This window comes from Rhinolophus sinicus, linkage group LG03 (genome assembly GCF_036562045.2).
Source record: "Rhinolophus sinicus isolate RSC01 linkage group LG03, ASM3656204v1, whole genome shotgun sequence".
NCBI classification, from domain to species: domain Eukaryota; kingdom Metazoa; phylum Chordata; class Mammalia; order Chiroptera; family Rhinolophidae; genus Rhinolophus; species Rhinolophus sinicus.
The window spans coordinates 25,434,474-25,453,875 of NC_133753.1; the positions used below are offsets into that span (position 1 = coordinate 25,434,474).

The 19,402-nt window shown below is 43.5% G+C and overlaps 1 protein-coding gene across 2 annotated transcripts in view; it reads left to right on the forward strand.

Moving 5' to 3' along the window:
* The window catches only part of DPF3 (double PHD fingers 3), a 254,240-nt gene that overhangs the window by 94,500 nt on the left and 140,338 nt on the right, over positions 1 to 19,402 (forward strand). For both annotated transcript variants that reach the window (XR_012494614.1, XM_019733356.2), the window contains exon 2: positions 14,109 to 14,269. Coding sequence is in view for 1 of the 2 variants with exons in the window: in XM_019733356.2 (XP_019588915.1) it covers positions 14,109 to 14,269 (161 nt within the window). In the remaining variant the exon portion in view is untranslated. The remainder of the gene's footprint in view (positions 1 to 14,108; positions 14,270 to 19,402) is intronic.

Below are 19,402 nucleotides of genomic sequence, written 5' to 3' on the forward strand. Positions count from 1 at the left end.
TGTATTTAAGGAGATCCCGGCACCCAAGACAGCATAAAATGGTTACTGCAGAAGTGGCCAGACCATTAGGGGAGGGAGGCATCATCCAAGGGCCAGAGTGGGGACTGGAAGCCTTTGAGGAGGGAAGCAAAGACAAGAAACTAAAACGAATGCTAACCAGACCTGATGGCATCAGTCAGGAGAAGGCAGAAACAATCCAGACAGCCTGCCCCAAAGCATCGCTTCTGCCCTCCTCACGTAGCCTTTTGCGGCAGTCTGTACTCCCCCAGGCCCGGACTCAACTTACTTCTCATGTCTATCAATAAGGGACAGCCCCCGAATCCCCTCTGCCAGCTCCTATTGAGCCCTTAAATCTACTGGAACTTGCTGAGACTCTCCTACCCTCAACTTCCCCCAGGCTGGAGAGGCAAGGGAAGGTTAGAGGTCAGAGGACAGGAGCTGGGAGGATGGGGGTGGAGGTGGATAGCAGTGTTTATGGAATTAACCAGAACCCTGTGTGCCTGGCAACTGGCAGATTCTTCTGGTAAGATAAGTGGAACTCTCTGCAAGGTAATTATTAGAGAGCATACATTCCCCAGATAACCTGTCCTTGGAAGAGATATTGATGGGTGTGGGGCATGTGCGGAGGCTGCTTTCCTCCAGTGGTATTGACTCCTGTCCCCGGCCCCCTCCTTCCCCCTCCTCTTCCTTTGCTGACCTTCACCCGATCTGATGTCTGTGCCCCCCACAGACCTCAGGCTCCCTCCCGCTCAGGTGGGCTCTGCTGGACATTTCTTTGGACTTGCCTCTCATCTCTCTGAATGACAAAGGGCCCATTGGTGGGAGAGGTGCAGCCCCCCCCCCCCCCCCCCCCCCGTGGGGAGCAGTTTCTAAGCACAGAAGGAGGCCTGACCATCACGTGGGTCCAGGTCCCCAGAATGAGCACTAACCGAGTGCTGTGGAGTCAGTAGTGTCAGGCTCTGTGAAGGGCTGGGACTCCCTGGTCCCAGGGATGGAGATCAGAGGCTTAGCCCGACAGGCAGATAGTAGGCACCTGTTGGCATGTCTCTCTCCCCTTATAGTATTTTCTGAACCCCCCTCTCTCCAGAGTCTGTGAGCCTCCCAGAGAGCTCGCTTTGGCTGAGCGATAATCTCTAAGTATTTGTTAAACAAATGTTTAAGCAAAAAAGAGGCAGTGGGCTGTGTGTGGGGCAACTGGAGAAGCAGAGCCGCTGTAGGCGGCCTCTCCTCTCTTGTCCCAAACTACTGAGTTCTGGCCCCAGACCTGTCCCCTAACTCTTGGCCAAACTGGACCTGTCTTCTTGGAAGCCCGTTGGTTGTCATCACTGACCATTTTTGAAGAGGGGTTTTCTCCTCTCTCTCAGGCCCCAAACAGCTTATCAATAGGGTGACCTTATTATTTATCAGCCAAGCAAAGGCACTTTTGACAAGCAAAGCAGGAGTTATGAATAATTACCCCGGGACCTAGATGTGAACCCAGACTGTTCCCCGCAAACCGGGTCCCATTTGTCCAAGTTCTCCGCCTGAGATAATGCTGGTCAACGTAAGTCTCTCCAATTTTCCACAATGCTGCTGATGTTTATTATGACATTGGACCCTGGGCACTACCTGGCTGGCTGGCCTGCCTTGTCCCTTGATTTGGCTCAGCACACATTCCACCAGTTGGAATATGTGAGGATCAGTTTCTCCATTTGACAGATGGGAGCCTGAGGTTCAGAGGGGTTGAGAGACTTGTCAAAGACCTACAATGCCTAAGTTCCAACTTCAACCTGGAACTGAGGTCCAGCCTCAATTCCCCCATCAGCCTATCAGGGGCCAAACCCACCCCCATTCCATGGGATGATAGAGTGTCCTCACCAAAAAGCCAAGGGCTGCGATGCTTCTGTGAACCTTATGCTGATCTGGACCACTTTCTGGACAGGAGAGAGGGGATGGGTGGGGTGGGGTGGGAGAGACAGAGAGAGAGACAGAGAGAGAGAGACAGAGAGAGACTTCTGCTGTGCCTGGTTGTTCCTGACAATTTTATTTGGAGTGAGGGGGACAAGGTGGGTTTGGGCACCATCCTGTTTGAAAGGCTCTCTATTCTTGTCCGACACCACCCCCCCCTCCCCGCCCAACTGCCTCAACAATAGCCTTTCACTTGCCTGGAGGAAATGAGGCCTGTGTATCAGTAAGAAGCATCATTTTACCTATTGGCCAGCAGCATTTCCCCAATGGAAAAGGGCTTTCAAGGGAGGCTAGAAAAAAATTAATTTTCAGTGGTGAGTTTTGCTTGGTGTAGTTAACAATAATTATTAAATAGGTAGGATGAGCTAGTGCTTGTTTTCCTTGTTATTAACTATATTTATGGGTTTTTATTAAGTTGTACCAAGCTTGGATAATTGTAAAACTATTTGCTTAAGCTGTGTGACTCTTGGGCCTCCCATTCTATTTTCTTTCATTCCAAGGGTGGAGTCTTTTCACTAGTCAGGACTTACGCTGTAAACTAGGATGGCAGACTTTTTCTGTAAAGGTCCAGATGGTAAATATTTTAGGCTTTGCAGGCCGTGCAATCTGTTGGAACTACTCAGCTCTATCTACCATCATAGCTAGCGTGAAGGCAGACACAGACAATACGAAAACAAATGGGCATGACCTTCTTCCTATAAAACTTTATTTATAGAAATTCGTGGGGGGCCAGATTTCGCCCAGGGACTGTAGTTTGTAGACCTCTGCTGTAAACAGTGGAGAAATCCTTGAAGTCAACTTGGACACTGAGGATCTAATCTCAGCCTTCCTCCTATGTGACTGAAGGAAATCACTTCGCCTCTCTGGTTATTCATTTTCCTTGCAATACAACGAAGGCATCGGACAATGTCTAACCCTCTGGGATTCTTAAATCTGACTCATTAGTTATGATAATCTGGCATCTTTCTTTTCCTCCTGTCAGTAGATGTTCAGAACCACACAGCTTCGCAGCGTCCATCACCCCATGCTCACATTTGGGATACTTGTGGTTTCTAAACTGCATAATAACATTTTGGATTTCTCTGATGTATCTTTTCAGGCAGCCTCCATAATCAACCTACTTCATGAGTTACTGAGAGGTGGCTCTGTGTCAGGAACATTTATTTACCTTTGGACTATTTGGCAGTTTGGGAAACCGAGACAAAGAAAGAGAAAGATTACCCAGCAAATCAGTGATGCTCTTAGAGAAATTTGGTACCTCCAGGAAAAGAAGTGTTGTTTGAGATATTCTAGTTCTGGAGGCACAACTGCTGTGAAGGGGCAATGGTGCCCCTGTGAGAGGCTGATAGGAGAGCGGCCAAGAGCGAGGTCCTGGACCCAGAAGGCCTTGGCTTAACCCTCTGTGCCCCACTTTTCTTATCTGTAAAATAGGGGGAAAGAAAAGGATGGGGCTGTTGATGAAATCAGATAATACATGTACAGTGCTTACAATAGAGCCTGGCACACATGGAAAGTGCTCAGTAAATGGTGGCCGTGCCACTATTATTATTACCATCATCCTGTCATCCTTCTATAAATACGTGGAGAGCATCTCTTCTTCATTTTTATACCAGACTCATCTTCAACTTTTGGGTTGGAGATGTGGGCTGAACGCTTTGCCCCTGACACATATATTAAGTGACTCTTGCTGAGGTGGAAAGATTATGAAGAAGACTGGGGGGGGGAGGGGGAAAGGCGTGGGAAGGAAGGAAGGAAAAAAGGAAGAAAGAGAGGGAGGGAGGGAGGAAAGAAGGAATGAAAGAAAGAAGGGAGGGAGGGAAGGAGGGAGGGAGGGAGGGAGGGAGGGAGGGAGGGAGGGCACCTGGAAAAATTGGTTCATGAGGAATGGAGATCAGATTGTAAATTCAGTCACATCCCCGTACAGTTGTTGGGACAGGAAGAAGAAGAGCTCCCTTATGGAGGTTTTGGTGTCCTTTGTCATTAAGTTGGATGTAGAAGTTATGAAGGCAGATTTAGGTATTTCTAGGGTGCAGTCACCTTTCTTTTGGTTTTGGTCTTAATTTCCTAGGCTATTTCCATCTTTTCCACCAGAGAACTTAAATTTGGGGACAGGACCAGCCTCTTGGTCAGGCTGGCTTTGTTCTGTCCTCATTAAAGGTTTATAAATGTGTACCTCAGAAAAACCGAACAAAACCAAAAAGAACCACAGCAGGCCTGAGACAGTTTTCCCAGGGGGCTGCCAAGAGAAATTGGGGTGACTCTCAACCTTGTGACAGGTTAAATAAGACTTAGTGTTTCTTTGTTTGGCTTGATGTCCCTTAGAAGGACAACCCGGAGATCACTTGGTCTGCAGGGCCTTTGCTTCTGCAGGCTGATTGTAACTAATTCTGACAGGAGGGCAGAGGCCCCCAAGCAAGGTCAGGACCACAAATCCCATCCCAGCAGGTGCATGATGGGGAGACAGAGCTCTCCGGATGACCTTCAAGTTTCCATTGATTTCCCGTCAAGCAGTGCTTCCCCACCCCCATCCTGCTCCTGTCCCTGCCACTACCCGAAGGCTTGGGGCTCTAGGAGAGAGCATGGATCAGCAATCTGAGAAAGAACATGCAGAAGAGGTTAATTCAGAAAGAGGCCCTTTCAGGGAAGGGGAGTGGGTATGTTGGGAACCATCTCCTGGCACTGCTAGTTTACCATGCCATTATCGGGCCTGGAATGTCCTTTTGGGACATAGAAAGGACTGGCTGATGTCACAAATGGCATCATGTATCCACTTGGCCCCACTTCTCTCCAGGTTTTGGGATGTGTGGGTAGCTTTGTGGGGACATGAGCAAGATTCAAGTATGGACAGCAGAATGGGTCCCTCACCCATTGTCATGAGTGTGCTGAGCAGGGGGCATCAGAAGTGAGAAGGTGGTCGTGTGAGTCTCATTCCCTGTGCTCGGGGCCTCTCAGCACTGACCTTCTTGCCCTCTTGAAGGCCAGGCTTCCACACCATCCACGGTCTGTTGTAGGTAGTCCTAGATCTCTCATTTATTTGTTCAGGGATATCTGCTCAGCATTTCCTATGTGTCAAATCCTGCATTAGGTGCAGGGGATCCATTTGTAGACAAGAGAAATAAAGACCCTGCTGTCATGGAGCTCACAATTTTGTTGTGTAGAGACGCTCAGCAGGCAAAGAGAAAACAGGAAAATTTTTGATAGTGAGAGTAAGTATTATGAAAAGGATGAGTATGAGGTAGCAAGGGTTAGAGCAGGAGAGGAACAGGGTGGGCGACCCTAGAGAGTGGGTCAGAGAAGGAGGAGAAGTCAGTCACGTGGAGATCTGCGAGAAATGTATACCAGGAAGAGGGAACAGCATATGCAAAGGTCCTGAGGTGAGGTGATCTTGGTATATTAGAGGGACAGTAAGAAATAACAGTGAGGATGGAGTCCAACAGGCAAGGGGGGCAGGAAACAAGGTGAAGTAGGAAAGGTGGGCCTGGCCAGATAGTCTGGGAGCCTGTAGCCATGGGAAGGAGTTCAGATTTTATTCTGAGTGCAATAAGAAGCCACTGGAGCAATTTAAGGAGGAGAATGTCATGATCTGATGTTCATTTAAAAAAAAATTGTTGAGAATTGATGACAGAAGGACATGTTCTTTGTGGTTGTGTGTTGGAGGGTGCAGCTCACATTGGCCCATGTGGGGATCAAACCAGCAACCTTGGTGCCGCCAGCACTATGTTCTAACCAACTGAGATAACTGGCCACCCTGCTATTGTTGTGTTTTAAATGTCAGACCAATATTCCCTTTATTGGGTAGGGCAGCATTGAGGCCCTTATATTCCAGCAGTAAAGATGGGGGTCTGTCCAAGAATTGTCTCTAATCAATGGTCTGCTTCCGCTGGCAGTCACACCTAGGGGACAGCATACTTGTGCCCAGCTCATAGCTGGGGTTTCAAAAAGGACTGACTATGAACCAGGGAAAGTAAAAATACTTCTCAGTGAAGTTTCTGTGAGGGGTGTGTGGTTTTTTTTTCTAGGTATGCTTCACTCTAGATAAAATAGTCTCTTTTTTTCTCTTTTGAAAGTTGGTTGCATTCTACACATTTTTTAGTCTCCAGTGGAGAGATTTATTTTGTCACGTCTGGATGCCATTTGGAAGGCAAACCTTGAACACAAGAAAAGCTGCTCTCCCCAGAGCATCCCCTTTCTTAACACTCCCCTCCCCCCATTATTTACTGGAAGGAGTCACACTGCTTTTCTCCTGCCTCCAGTCTCTTGTCCTTGGCAACCCCTTGTCTTCAACCCTGAGTTGTGTATGTCATCAGAACACCCAGTGGCAGCTCAGAAATCATGGCCAGGTTCAATGTAAATTCCATCTTGCTTAGGGAGCTTTGCATAATAAGTCCCTGAAAAATCTTCACCTGAGTAGATGCCACAAAAGGGATTTATTAGGTCTAGCAGGCCTGAACATCAGGCTGAGTGGCATTTAAGCATTGATGGGCATTTTAGGGTTCAAATTCTTCATCTGACTTGGCTTTGCAAGGCAGTGCCCTTGTTCTCAATGTGCCTTTGCTGTGATGTTATGAAGGTCACGGCCAGAGTGACCACCCTAAAGATGTCTTTGCCATATGTTTGGGTCTTTGCCGTACGTTTGCCTTGACCAGGCCTCTTGGATGTTTTGTTAGGGATGAAGACTGCTGTGGGAATAGTCTGCTCCAGGTTAGTGCTGCCAGGTTAATCCATGCCAGCCTGAAAAATTTCCCCATGGGAACAATACCAGCTGAGTTAAAGGCAGTTAATTAGGCTTTCCAGGTCTGTCATTAAAACATGACCCAAGAACTTCACAAGGCCCTCTTGTTCATGCCCTTGCTTTGGAGGTTGGGGAGCTATCCTTAGATAAGTGAGTTTCATATTTCTCAGAATCACTGGGGAGGGGGCAGATCTGTCAAAAATACAGAGATGTCTGGATCACATCTCAATCCTCCAGAATCAGAATTTCACAGCACCCCCCTCCTGATCCCCACTGATTCTGACACAAACCAAAGTTTGAAACCCACTGCCCTAGGCTATTCTGGAGAGTGGGGTGATGGCATTCTTGATAAGCACAAAAGGGGTTTCCTGCATCATCGGAGGCACTAGTCTTTCCAGAGGTGGGTCTGATGACAATACACAGTACAGTATTAGTGAGCTTCTTGTAAAGTTCAGAGAAGGGGAATGAATATTCTGCATCTGGCAGAGTGGCATGAATGTTATAGAAGGAGAAATGAAAATCTCAAGAACTGAAGTGAACGTTTTTAAGATGATGGGGAAAATTCAGTAGAATTTGAACTTGTAGGCTGTTTTCAGATGCCTAATGCTGTACTCTGGAGACGTTAGATAACTTCAGGCTCACCTCATTTTCATATGGAGAAAGTTAGAGTGTCCCAAGCCTCTCTCAACTGTGAAGCCTCTATTAGTTTGCAAAGGATGGCATGACGTGTCCATTAAGCCATCCATATTTATCACATGCTTCTACATTCCCAGCACTGTGCTTGGTTGGGTAGCACAGAGTTTGTAACTCTTAGCCCCTATCTTCAAGATGCTTATAATCTTGTTGGGTGGAAAGAAATAAGGAGGGCAGTACAGACTGGCCAAACATAAGTGAGACAGTTGGGGAGCTCAGAGAAGGCAAAAAGCAAGCACTATTAACAGGGATAACTAGGAGGCTTTCTGGAAGAGGCAGGACTCAGTCAGCCCTTGAACAGGGTAAGCCCAGCCAGACCAAGGGCAGGAGGCAAAGTATTTTGTTGGAGTCCAGGGGTAGGTAGGGCTGTCTGCTTCATATATGCAGAAAGATCAGATGAAGATTCACGTATTCATTTATTCATCATTCAAGCCTACATGGCAAGCTCTGTGCTAGGCTTGGGGACAGAGTGACAAACAAGCCAGATGTGGTCTGTTCACTTGGGGCAGGCTTTGGGCTTCTGAGATCATCCTGCCTGAGGTTCGACCTCTGCCGCCCTGTTGCCTAGTATCTTGGGGCAGAGGTTTAGGCGATCACCTGACAGCCTTAAAAACACTACAGTAGTGAATGTGGTGTGTATGTGTGTCACATGGAGGGCATCAGCCTGCTCAGGCAGAGGGTCATGTCATAAAATGGCAGAAGGTACTGCTCTTTGCGAGAAGGAAAAAGGAAGCACCACCGATCATAGGTATTTCCCTGTGTGCCAGAGGCTCCATTTCATTTGATTCTCTCATGGACCTGAAGCAGGCATTATGTTACCCATATTGTGGGAAGTAGACTTTAGGCTCAGGGAGGGTAAGTCATTTGCCCCAGTATTGTGTAGCCAGTAAGCGGTGGAGCTGGACTCAGCCCTGCCTGATTCCAAGTCTCTGTTCTTTCCGCTGTACAGCTCTCCAAGAGCCCTGACATCTTGGCAGGGGAATTTGGAAACCATTGGGAGCCATCTTGGCTTCTGTACTGATGAATAAAAGTCTGAAGCCTGGGTTTGAGGGAGATTTCTTTTTGTCAGGATGTGGGTGGGAGAAATGCTACAGTGGTTGCAGGCAGGAGAATGCTGCAGTAACCCAGGAGCCGCGTGATAACTAAATGAGAGTGACTGCAGACATTCTTTCAATTTTTTTCTAAAGTTACAAGTGGATAGCCATGCAATCTAAATCATCAATCTATATGTGCAAAAAACTCAGAAGACTGCCCATGCATGCAGCATATACTTTACTGCTCTAATGTAAACACCTACCATAGCTGAGTGATATAGGAGTTTTTGTTGAAAGCAGTTCAACAAAGACTTATTGGACACCTACTGTGTGCTGGCTCTGTAGTCCCTGGGGGTAAATCAGTACACAGGCCAGCTCTGCAGTGCTGCTGGGTGACTGCTCCAGGGGGCGCCATTCATATTGAAGTTTGTATGAATGGCGCCCCCTGGAGTTTCTTAGTGAAAAGCCTGAATGGCTGTGTGCAGTGGCCCTGTAGATGTGGTCCCTACCTTCATGGAGTTCATAGTCTAGTAGGGAAGACAAATATTAAACATTGAATTAAGTTCAAAATGACATTATTAGTAGCAGTATTATTGTTGTCTTTATTGGAAGAAGACAGAATGAGGGAGAAAGGGGATTGGACTCTCTTACGTATCCTCTATAGCTCTTTCCTATTTTAAATATTAGAAACAGTCTTTCTTAGTCAGCTTGGGCTGCGATAACAAAATAACCATAGACTTGCGTGGCTTAAACAACATATGTTTATTTCTCACAATTCTGGGAGATCTCACATAAATGGGAGATAGCTTTCTGTGCCAGTTAAGAGTTACACATGTTTAAATACAAACCACGAGGAAGTTAGCATATCGGTATAAATGAATTTTAATGTATGTTTGTGGGCAGTTGTGGAAGTATGGATAGCTGAGTGAGACAGCAGGAAACACAGGTACCCACAGAAAAAGAGAGGCTGCTGGGGGAAGGAGGAGCCAGAAATCCTGCTGCAGGCCAGGGCTTCTCTGTATCTCTGCTTATCTCTGTTTTTGTCCACAAATAGCAGTGATGGGCCAAGGTCCCATTTTTACAGCCAAAGGGGACTTGTGGCCACGCAGTGGGAATGGAGAGAAAGGGACAGCTCCCTGGGAAATGAATGAATTCAGTGCCAGATGGGATGAAGGACAGGGAAGAGCCAAGGACAACTTGCTAGGGAGATGGGATAGTAGTGTTCTCTCAGACCCCCCCCCCCAACCTAGAAGAATGGAGACTCTGGAGGAGGGAGCAGGCTCTGGCAGGAGATAAGCAATCTGCTTTTGGACAGGTGTTTGAGGTAAGGCAGGACACCTGCACTTAGGTCAGAACACAGGACCAGAGAGACAGTGAAGAGCGAGGGGCCCCAGGTGTCTGGGTTGGAGGGCTGGACCTGGGGTCACCCTGGAATGGAATCTAGGAGAATAACAGGCCAGGTCTCCAGAGAGAGGGAGATGGAAGTGAGAAGAAGAAGAGGAGCAGAAGTCTTGAGGCTGGTGTTACAGGCTCTGAAAATCACATTTAAAGCCTAGCTGGCAGTCATTTTGGAGAAGTCTCTTTTTTTTCCACTCTGAATCCTCTTTGGCCCCTGGAATCCATTTCTCCACAGATATGCTCCAGGAGGGTCACTGGAGCACTCTCAGAGCTAGGATTGAAATCTCACTCCAGATGGGATCCCTAAGGGATTTCACCCCTCACAAATCCCAGAACTGGGCAGCTAGCAGTGCTCCGAGCAGCGGGGCCTGGGAGAGGGTGGTGGTGGTTCCTTCTCTGTCAGAGAGTCCAGCCGTTTGTTCCCTTTGCTGCTTCTGATTGCAGCCTTGAGTAGCCTGAAGTCAGTTGCTGATGAGAACATCATTCTACTCTTCCTTGTGCCAACCAAGACATCTATCATCCTGTGGAAAAGCCAGTGCTCTTGGTTTGGTGCAGACAGGTGATGGCTGAGGCTGGGCTGTGCCTGACCTACCCTGGGGCATACTGGTCGCCACTTCACAAAATGAGTCCTTTGCTGCCTTTCCTTGCTCCTTCTGCCCCTTGCCACTTGAACGCAAATGTTACCCCTGGGATCCTATCATTGTGTTTTTTTTTTAATTTTTAAAAAAGAAATACCATATTTACTGGGTTTCCCCGAAAATAAGACCTAGCCAGGTAATCAGCTCTAATGCGTCTTTTGGAGCAAAAATTAATATAAGATCCAGTATTATATTATACCTGGTTTACATTACATTACATTACATTATATTATGTTATATAAGACCCGGTCTTATAGTAAAATAAGACCGGGTCTTATATTAATTTTTGCTCCAATAGACGCATTAGAGCTGATTGTCCGGCTAGGTCTTATTTTCAGGGAAACACAGTAAAAGGACATTGTCCTTCTGTTTGAATTGCTTTCCACAGGTAAGGGAGACCTGGCCATTGTTTTCTTCTAGAGAGCAAAGCAAGAAGCCCTGTGAAGATTTTGGCTAATTAACTTTTGGAGAAGAGCTTCTTGAATTTATCAAGGAGGTTCAAATCTCTTTTCTCCTCCCATATCTTTAAAAAGCCTTTAAATTTTGTTTCCAAATCTCTGCCAACGCCTGGTCTGTTTAAAAGTGACTTCTCTGGAGACTATGGCAGAGAGGGTGTTGGATGTCACATTTTTTTGCAGCTTCAATCTTTAATACAGTTGTTCCAGGTCCCAGAAAGTATTTTCTGTTTACATAAGGGAGGTATTATTCACAAAAGTTACATTTAAAAATGCACCCCTCTAACATGCCTAGTACTAATAACATTGCATGTTAGGAAAGTGGAAAGTATTTAAGATGAAATTAATTTTCACCCATCGCACCACTTTGTTTGACTTTCTTGTTCCATTCCGCGTGGGGCATGGACTTGGCCAACCTCACTTTTCATTTTCAGCAAGTTCATTTTCTTGTTCCTGTCCTTTGGATCAAAACTGTTGGATATGAGTTACGAGCATATTAGGAAAAGTCTAATTTGAGAGCCTCATGTAGATTTCTTTTGTACTGGCTTCCAGAAGTTTGTTTTGAAAATGGAAACCCTGTTCTCACCAGTTGATGAATTTTAGTGTACCATTTTCTTTTCTTTTTTTAATGGGTTGTCTTTCAGCAAAATTTCTGGGGTTGGAAAAGTTAATCTTTTTTGGCAGTTTGTCAAAAGATCGTGGGAAAACAGATAACTGTTTCTCACACCGGACACCTCTCTGTCATGTGTTCTTGTCAGTTCTCATCAGTGTGGCGTGGCTGGTCGCTGTTCTGTGGAGGGGAGGTGGAGACTCCAGGACACTCTGGGCGGGCTGTGTCATCTAGCTTGGGCTGAGCTGCCTGTGAAAGTTCTGTTACACTGAGCTCCATTGCTTTAGCAGAAGGAGACATTTAAGCTGGTGGGACACAGATGCAAACACTTTGTTGGAAATGGTTCTTTAGTTTTGATCAATCTCATGATCCTTGTTACCAACTTTGATTACATCAGTGTATGCGCTGTTCTGTTTTATAGCATTTTAATGGGTTTCATCCCCCCTCCCCAATTCAGTTCCAGCTGTGTGACTATTATAATTTGATTACAGTTTGGTTTTCGACTGTTAGGACACTTTCTGAACAAATTATGCCTTCCTTGTGAGAGTGAAGTTGTTTAAGAGTGAAAAGGGAGCAAAAGGCTTTTTTTTTATTTTTTAAAGGGGGCATGTCAATAAGTAATTTCTAAAAGATGCCTCAGAAGCTTCAATGATCATATCCTCCCAGAATAAGAAATTTGCTTTAAACCCTTTGGTAGATGCTGACTCCATACTTTTTTAAAAAAAGTATAGAAAGATCCATTTCAATTTTTGATTTTTTTAAATTCTAAATTCAAAATATTTATTCTAAATATTTTGGTTAAGAAATGTATTATTTTTAACTTAGTGACTTTCTTTTCCCGATTTTGGCTTTTCAAATCTACATGGAACCAAGACAAAGGGACATTCATAATGTCACTTCAAAATGAGCTACTTGATTCTCTTTGGCCCTGTAATCCCCTGGCTCTTCCCTTCCTAATTTTCCCTTCTCTTTCCACTAAGAAACTCAAGTTTACCTGGCAGAGGTCATGTTATTACATTTGTATTAACATGAGCCATTTATTAACTTCTAACGTGTGCCTATCTTTCATTTGTTAGGTATTTGATCCCATTGATTACTTTTGTGCTTTACATTTGATCAGTTTTATCAGTGTTATATTTTTGGTGTTTGAAAAGGATATTATCTGAAAATTAGCATCACCACATGTCCAAGGATACCAAAGATTCGGGAACATAAAACTTACTATGCTGAATTAGATCATCACTTCAGCAAACCACAATGGTCTTTATATTTGTGTTTTAAACCCTAGGGATTGAATTATTTTGCGTTCAAGATTCAACTATTAGTATTTAAAATTTTTCTTTTGTTTTCCATCATAAAGTTATTTTTTTTCTAAGTGTGCGGCTTGATAAAAGTGAACTGGCATTTTAAGATGATTAACCATAGAGCTGGGAGAACTATGGGTAGGGCTGGCCCCTTGTTAACTCTCTAGTCCTGACTTCGTATTAAACTGTCGTATTAAACTTCCCTGGGAGGGATGCTAATAAATAGAGAAGCCATCTTGGAATCCAGGCTTTTTTCATGTGGGCAGCCGATTGGAACACTGGCCGGCAAGTGCACGTTCACACACTCCTAGGGTGACCTCTTTTTTTCTTTTCCTTTTCCTGAATAAACCGTTCTTTTGGTGGATTTTCTGGAGAGTTATTTTTGGCCAGTGGACAGGCTCTAACAAATTAATGCATGTCTCTCTGTGCATCTATGCTGGTGATTTGGGTTCATTCTAGAGTACCTTTGATGGCAATTACTGAGAACAAAGTGTGGATAACGGGGGATAATAATGAGGGGGCTCTGGGAGCCTGATATCCTAGTAGATACCATGAAGGTTGTTTCAGAGCTACCTCTGTTCTGGAGTGGGACCTCTGGCTTCCTAGAACGAGGACTTGGCACTTTTACTGGTGGTTTTGTTGACTTTAGACGGGCAGGTATTTCTCCAGCAAAGTTGATTTATTCGGGAACAAAATAACTGCAATTCAGAATATATAGTCCAATAGTGAACAGAAACAGCAGAGAAGCTTTTTTTACGGACTTGGCCAGGGCTGTTGTAAATGAAGAGTCCATTGGTAGAAACTGAGAGTTCGAAGTAGAGTGACTTTTCATTGGCTGAGTTATGACAGTCTCCCATTGGCTGAGCTGTTACTGGGCGAGGAGGTATCATCTTCCTCCTGCTGAGGTGTAGCACCAGGTGTAACACTTCCTATCAGAGATGCAAGGTACCACTCTTCCGGTTGGGATCAGTAATGTGCACTGAGCTCTCTCTGCTAGCCTCCTGACTCCATTTTAAATGAGGTTTCTGTTTATTAATTTTCAGTTTATTCTAGGGGCCTTTGGCTCTTTGTTAAAGAGGTTTCTAAGTTGCCTGGTAGATTTGGCATAGGAAATAGAACCTGGTTGAGACCTGACACCCAGCTGAGTTTTGCGCCTTGGCTCCAGGCCCTTGGTATTTGTTGCCTTAGTCTTCATAACTGTAGAATCTTCCCAGGGAGGACGATTGGTGGCATCAGTTTCCCTCTGGGTGTATTTTGGTTTTCCCCAGCCTCATTCCTTCTCTCTGTCTCCCCGCAGGCTTGGGGACCAGTTCTACAAGGAAGCCATTGAGCACTGCCGTAGTTATAACTCGCGGCTGTGTGCAGAGCGCAGCGTGCGGCTCCCCTTCCTGGACTCGCAGACTGGGGTGGCCCAGAACAACTGCTACATCTGGATGGAGAAGAGGCACCGAGGCCCAGGTGAGCCATGATACCCCTGGATGTGCGCATGCTTGGGCTCCCGGTATGGATGGATGGGGACCAGAGCTTGTCTGGTAGTCCCTGCAGTGCAAGTGCGGTGGGGCAAGCTGTACAGCAGGCTGTGATTCCTTCAAGCAACTCAACTACTTTTACAGTTCTTGGCAGGTGTTCCAAGGATGGTGTGGGTTATTGAAGCTTCATTGGTAGGAGAGAAGCAGGGTGTTTAGCCCAGAAAAGGGAAGACTGAGGGCAGGTGTCTTCATCTTTTACCCCCTTGTGTGTTAGTGTGGGAATCTGCAGTCGGCTCTGGGTTTGAGGCTTAGCTTTGTCATCAGCCCTCCCTCCCTAAGGTTCCTCATCTGTAAAATGGGGTTAATGATAGTACTTACCTAAGGATTTTGTCAGTATTAAATGCATATATTCATTTAAAAAAAAGCTCATAATATGAGTTCAGCATATAGTGTGTGTTCTAAAAATGCTGGCTACTTTTGTTGATTTTACTATTATTATGACACTAGTCTTCTGAGCTCCAGAGAACAGAAGAATAAAGACAAGTTGGTGGGGATTAGGGAGACAACTATAGGAATGCACTTTTTTGGTGCTATATGGGTATATTTAAAAATTTTTTTATTATGAGAAATTTCAAACCCACTCAAAAGTGGAGACAATGGTAAAATGAATCTCCATGTCTTTGTCACCTAGCCTCAACAATGATCAACGCAGTGGCTGATCTGGTTTCATTACACTCACCTCCCACTTTCTTTCTCGACCCCAGGTTATTTTGAAACAAATCCAAGATGCATATTATTTTATCTGTAAATATTTCAGCATGTATTTCTAAATGGTAAGGACTTAAAAAAAGAAACCAACAAACCAACAATAGCTATCAAAGCTCAAAGTTAACAGTGAGACTTTAATATCATCAAATATTTGGTCAACATTTCTTTCCCCCTGTAGTTTATGTCAGGATCCAAATAGGATCTCATTAAAATTTTGGTTATTGTGAAGTACAGTTCACATGTGAAAGGCAGGATAAATAATTTCCCCCCTTTATTTACCTGTTTTCAAAATAATGTGTTTGGTTCCCTGGTATTCTCCAGAGGTGATCAATAAAGTTTATTTATTTATTTGAGTACCATTGTGTATTCACAGATTTAAACATATTGGATGTATTTTAATCTGTTGCTGCTATTATTCTCCAGTAATTTTTGATAGCTTTCTTGGTATCCTAATATTAGGACAAATTTCAGGCTCATGTTAGGCACTTAACTGCCTCCGACCTGCAATCAACTATTTCTCTAAGAAACCCTGTTTCCTTTTTGTAGGAAATATTACTCAGAGATGACATGCTAGTGGTGCCCTTTGATCCTGGGTTGGTCATTGCTTCTAGGAATTTTTAGTGAGCAGAACTAAGAAATATAATTTGTTTTTTAAAGATTTTATTGGGGAAGGGGAACAGGACTTTATTGGGGAACAGTGTGTACTTTCAGGACTTTTTTCCAAGTCAAGTTGTTGTCCTTTCAGTCTTAGTTGTGGAGGGTGCCGTTCAGCTTCAAGTTGTTCTTTCAGTCTTAGTTGTGGAGGGCGCAGCTCAGCTCCAGGTCCAGTTGCTGTTGCTAGTTGCAGCGGGCGCAGCCCATCATCCCTTGTGGGAGTCGAACCGGCAACCTTGTGGTTGAGAGCCCTCGCTCCAACCAACTGAGCCATCCGTGAGCTCAGCGGCAGCTCAGCTCAAGGTACCGTGTTCAACCTTAGTTGCAGGGGGAAGGGCCCACTATCCCTTGCGGGAGTCAAGGAATCGAACTGGCAACCTTGTGGTTGAGAGCCCACGGCCCATGTGGGAATTGAACTGGCAGCCTTCGGAGTTAGGAGCACGGAGCTCCAACCGCCTGAGCTACCGGGCCAGCCCTATAATTTCTTTTTTTAAAAGAGAAACTACGTATGAAATTATACTGATATTCCTCATTCAATTCAGTTTTACACAGTTTTTACTTAACTATCTTAATTCTGTATCTCCTTTCTCTTACACTAAAAAAATCCTGGCTCTTAATGATGCCAACATAATTACTTGCCTTTTCCCCACAATATACACACCTACAACAGTATCAGGATAACATGAGACTACCAACAATAAGATTACTGAAAATGGTTTAAGGTTTATTTTTTCATTTTGTTCTTAGGGTAGTTCCTGTTAAGAATGCAGAGTCAAATTACTATGTTCTAAGGTCACTTGAAATAGTTTCTCTGTGTGGTTGTGCTACTATTAATAACTCAGTTAACACACTTGGGTTTGTTTCATTTTGCTTTCACTTATTAGGTATTGCTTTATTTGGGATTTTATATAATATCTTTGTATTTTTAATTAACTTTTTATTTTGAAATAATTATAGATTCACAGGAAGTTGCAAACATAGTACAGAGATCCCCTATGTCATTCATCCAATTTCTCCCAATGGATACGCCTTACGTAACTATAGTACAATATCGAAACCAGAAAATTGGCGTTGGTAAAATGTGTATGCATACTTCTGTGCTGCTGTGTTTCCCCGAAAATAAGACCTAGATGGATAATCAGCTCTAGTTCATCTTTTGGAGCAAAAATTAATATAAGACCCGGTCTTATTTTCTGTAATATAAGATCGGATCTTTAATATAATATAATATAATATGATATAATATGATACAATATGATATAATATGATATAATATGATATAATAATATCATACTGGATCTTATATTAATTTTTGCTCCAAAAGACTCATTAGAGTTGATTGCCCGACTACGTCTTATTTTCGGGGAAACATGGTACTTTATCACATGTATAGATTTATGGAACCATCACCATAATCAGATACAAAACTATTCCCTCACCAAAAAGACCTCCCTCATCCTAACTCTTTGTAATCACACCTATGGCTCCCTCTCATCATTTAAATCTCTTCACCCTCTCACATTTATAATATAGTGTCTTAAACATTTCCTCTACATACATTGAAAACCACATCAGACAGTGTTATAATTTTTGCTTCAACCATCAAACATAATTTTAAAAATTTGAGAAGTGCCTCTTGTATTTACTCATATTTTTACTCTTGTTCTTTCTTTATTCCTGATGTTCCAGGTTTCCTTTTTTAAAAAATAATTCCTTCTGAGTGTGTACTTTATTTAAAATGCCATTCTTTTAAAGTAAGTCTGCTAGTACCAACTTCTCTTAGTTTTCCTTCATCTGTGAATGCTTGTTTTCTTTATTCCCGAAGGATATTTTTACTGGATTCAAAATTCTGGGTTTACAGTCCTTTTATTTTAGCACTTGAAAAATGTTTTGGCCCTTCCTTTAGGTCTCTGTGGTTTGTAATGAGAAATACGCTTTCATTCAAATTGTTTCCACTTATAAGTGAGGTGTCATTGCTCTCTCATTGCTTTCAAGAGTTTTTCTTTGTCTTTAAAATTTGATTTTGATGTCCCTTGGTGTGGATGTCTTTAGGTTTATCCTTTTTAGAATTCATTAAGCTTCTTGAAATCTGTAGATTTGTGTCTTTTGCCAAATGTGGGAAAATTGCAGCTGTTATTCTTAGAGTATAGTTTCAGTCCCACTCCCTTCTGGGACTCCACTGACACAAATGTTAGATCTCTTGGTATAGTCCCATGAGTTTCCCAGGCTCTTCTCCCCTCCTCCCCAAGACTATTTTCTCTCTGTTGCTCAGGTTGGGTGATTTCTATTGTTCTCTCTTCTAGTTCACTACGTCTTTCTTTTATCCTCTGCATTCTGCTGTGGAGCCCATTCATTGAGATTTTTTTTTTAATTGTGTGCTTCAGTTCTAAAATTTCCATTTGGTTCTTCTTTATATCTTCTATTTCTTTGCTGCGACTTTATAGTTTTTTATTTGTTTCAAGTGTTTATAATTGTTGAAACATTTTTGTGATCACAGCTTTAAAATCCTTGTCAGATAATTCTAACATTTGTGTTATTTCAGAGTTAATATCTATTATCTTTTCTCTTTCAAGTTGAGATTTTCCTGGTTCTTTGTATGAATGATTTTTATTGATTCCTATACATTTTGGCCATAATATTATGATACTTCAGATTTTATTTAAATCTTATGACATTGTGCTAGTAGTGATGGGGGGGTTTGCTCCTCATTACTGTCAGATGGGTGTGGAAGTCCAGGTTGTCCACTCACCCTGCCAGGGGAAGAACACCTCATTATTTCTAGGGGGGGATGGGAGGTCAGGCTCCCCACTAGGCCTCCACTGATAACTACCTGAGCTGGGAGGAGGAAGGGTGCTTTATGACTATTCTCCATGTGGCCTCCTCTAACACCATGGGGTATCAGCTCCTCACTCGCTCCTTTTCTGACACCAATCCAGCAAGGATATTAGGATGCCCTGCTAGGCTGTCCCTTTCTTGGCCCTTTGGCTAAAGAGAGCAGGATTTTTCTGGGTCTTTTTATAGTCTACAGTTGTTGGTGTTTTGTGGTTATCAACTTTTCCAGAACCTAGTCTGAAATATATAAAGGAAAAAGAATATCCAGGGAACTCACCACCATGTTGTTCCTTGGGTCCAAAAGTCCCTAGTTGGTATGCCTTGTTTTCTTTACCTTCCAATAACTTATTTTTATTGTATAAACAATGTCCAGGAGTTTTAGTTGTACTTTGTGGGAGGAATATGGAAGAGTATATCTACTCCTTCTTTCCAGAAGCAGAAGTCCCTGGGTTGCTTTTTCATTAAAAACAAAACAAAACAAAACCAGCTTTACTGAAATATAATTGACATACAATAAACACTAATTTAACATGTACAATTTGATAAGTTTTGACATGTATATATCTGTGAAACCATTACCACAATCAAAATAATATATCCATGGTGCTCAAGTGTCCTTGTAGCCCTTGTAATCCCTCCCTCCTGGCCTTTCCCCTGCCTCTACCTTTCATTACTCCGTCCCCCAAGGCAACCACTGATTTTCTTTCTATACTGGAATCGTACAATATGTACTTCATTTTTTTGGTGGAGTGGGGGTCTGACTTCTTTCACTTAGCATAATTATTTTGAGATGACCCATGTGCTAACATGTATCAATAATTCATTCCTTTTTATGCTGAGCAATATTCGATTGTATAGCTATAAAACA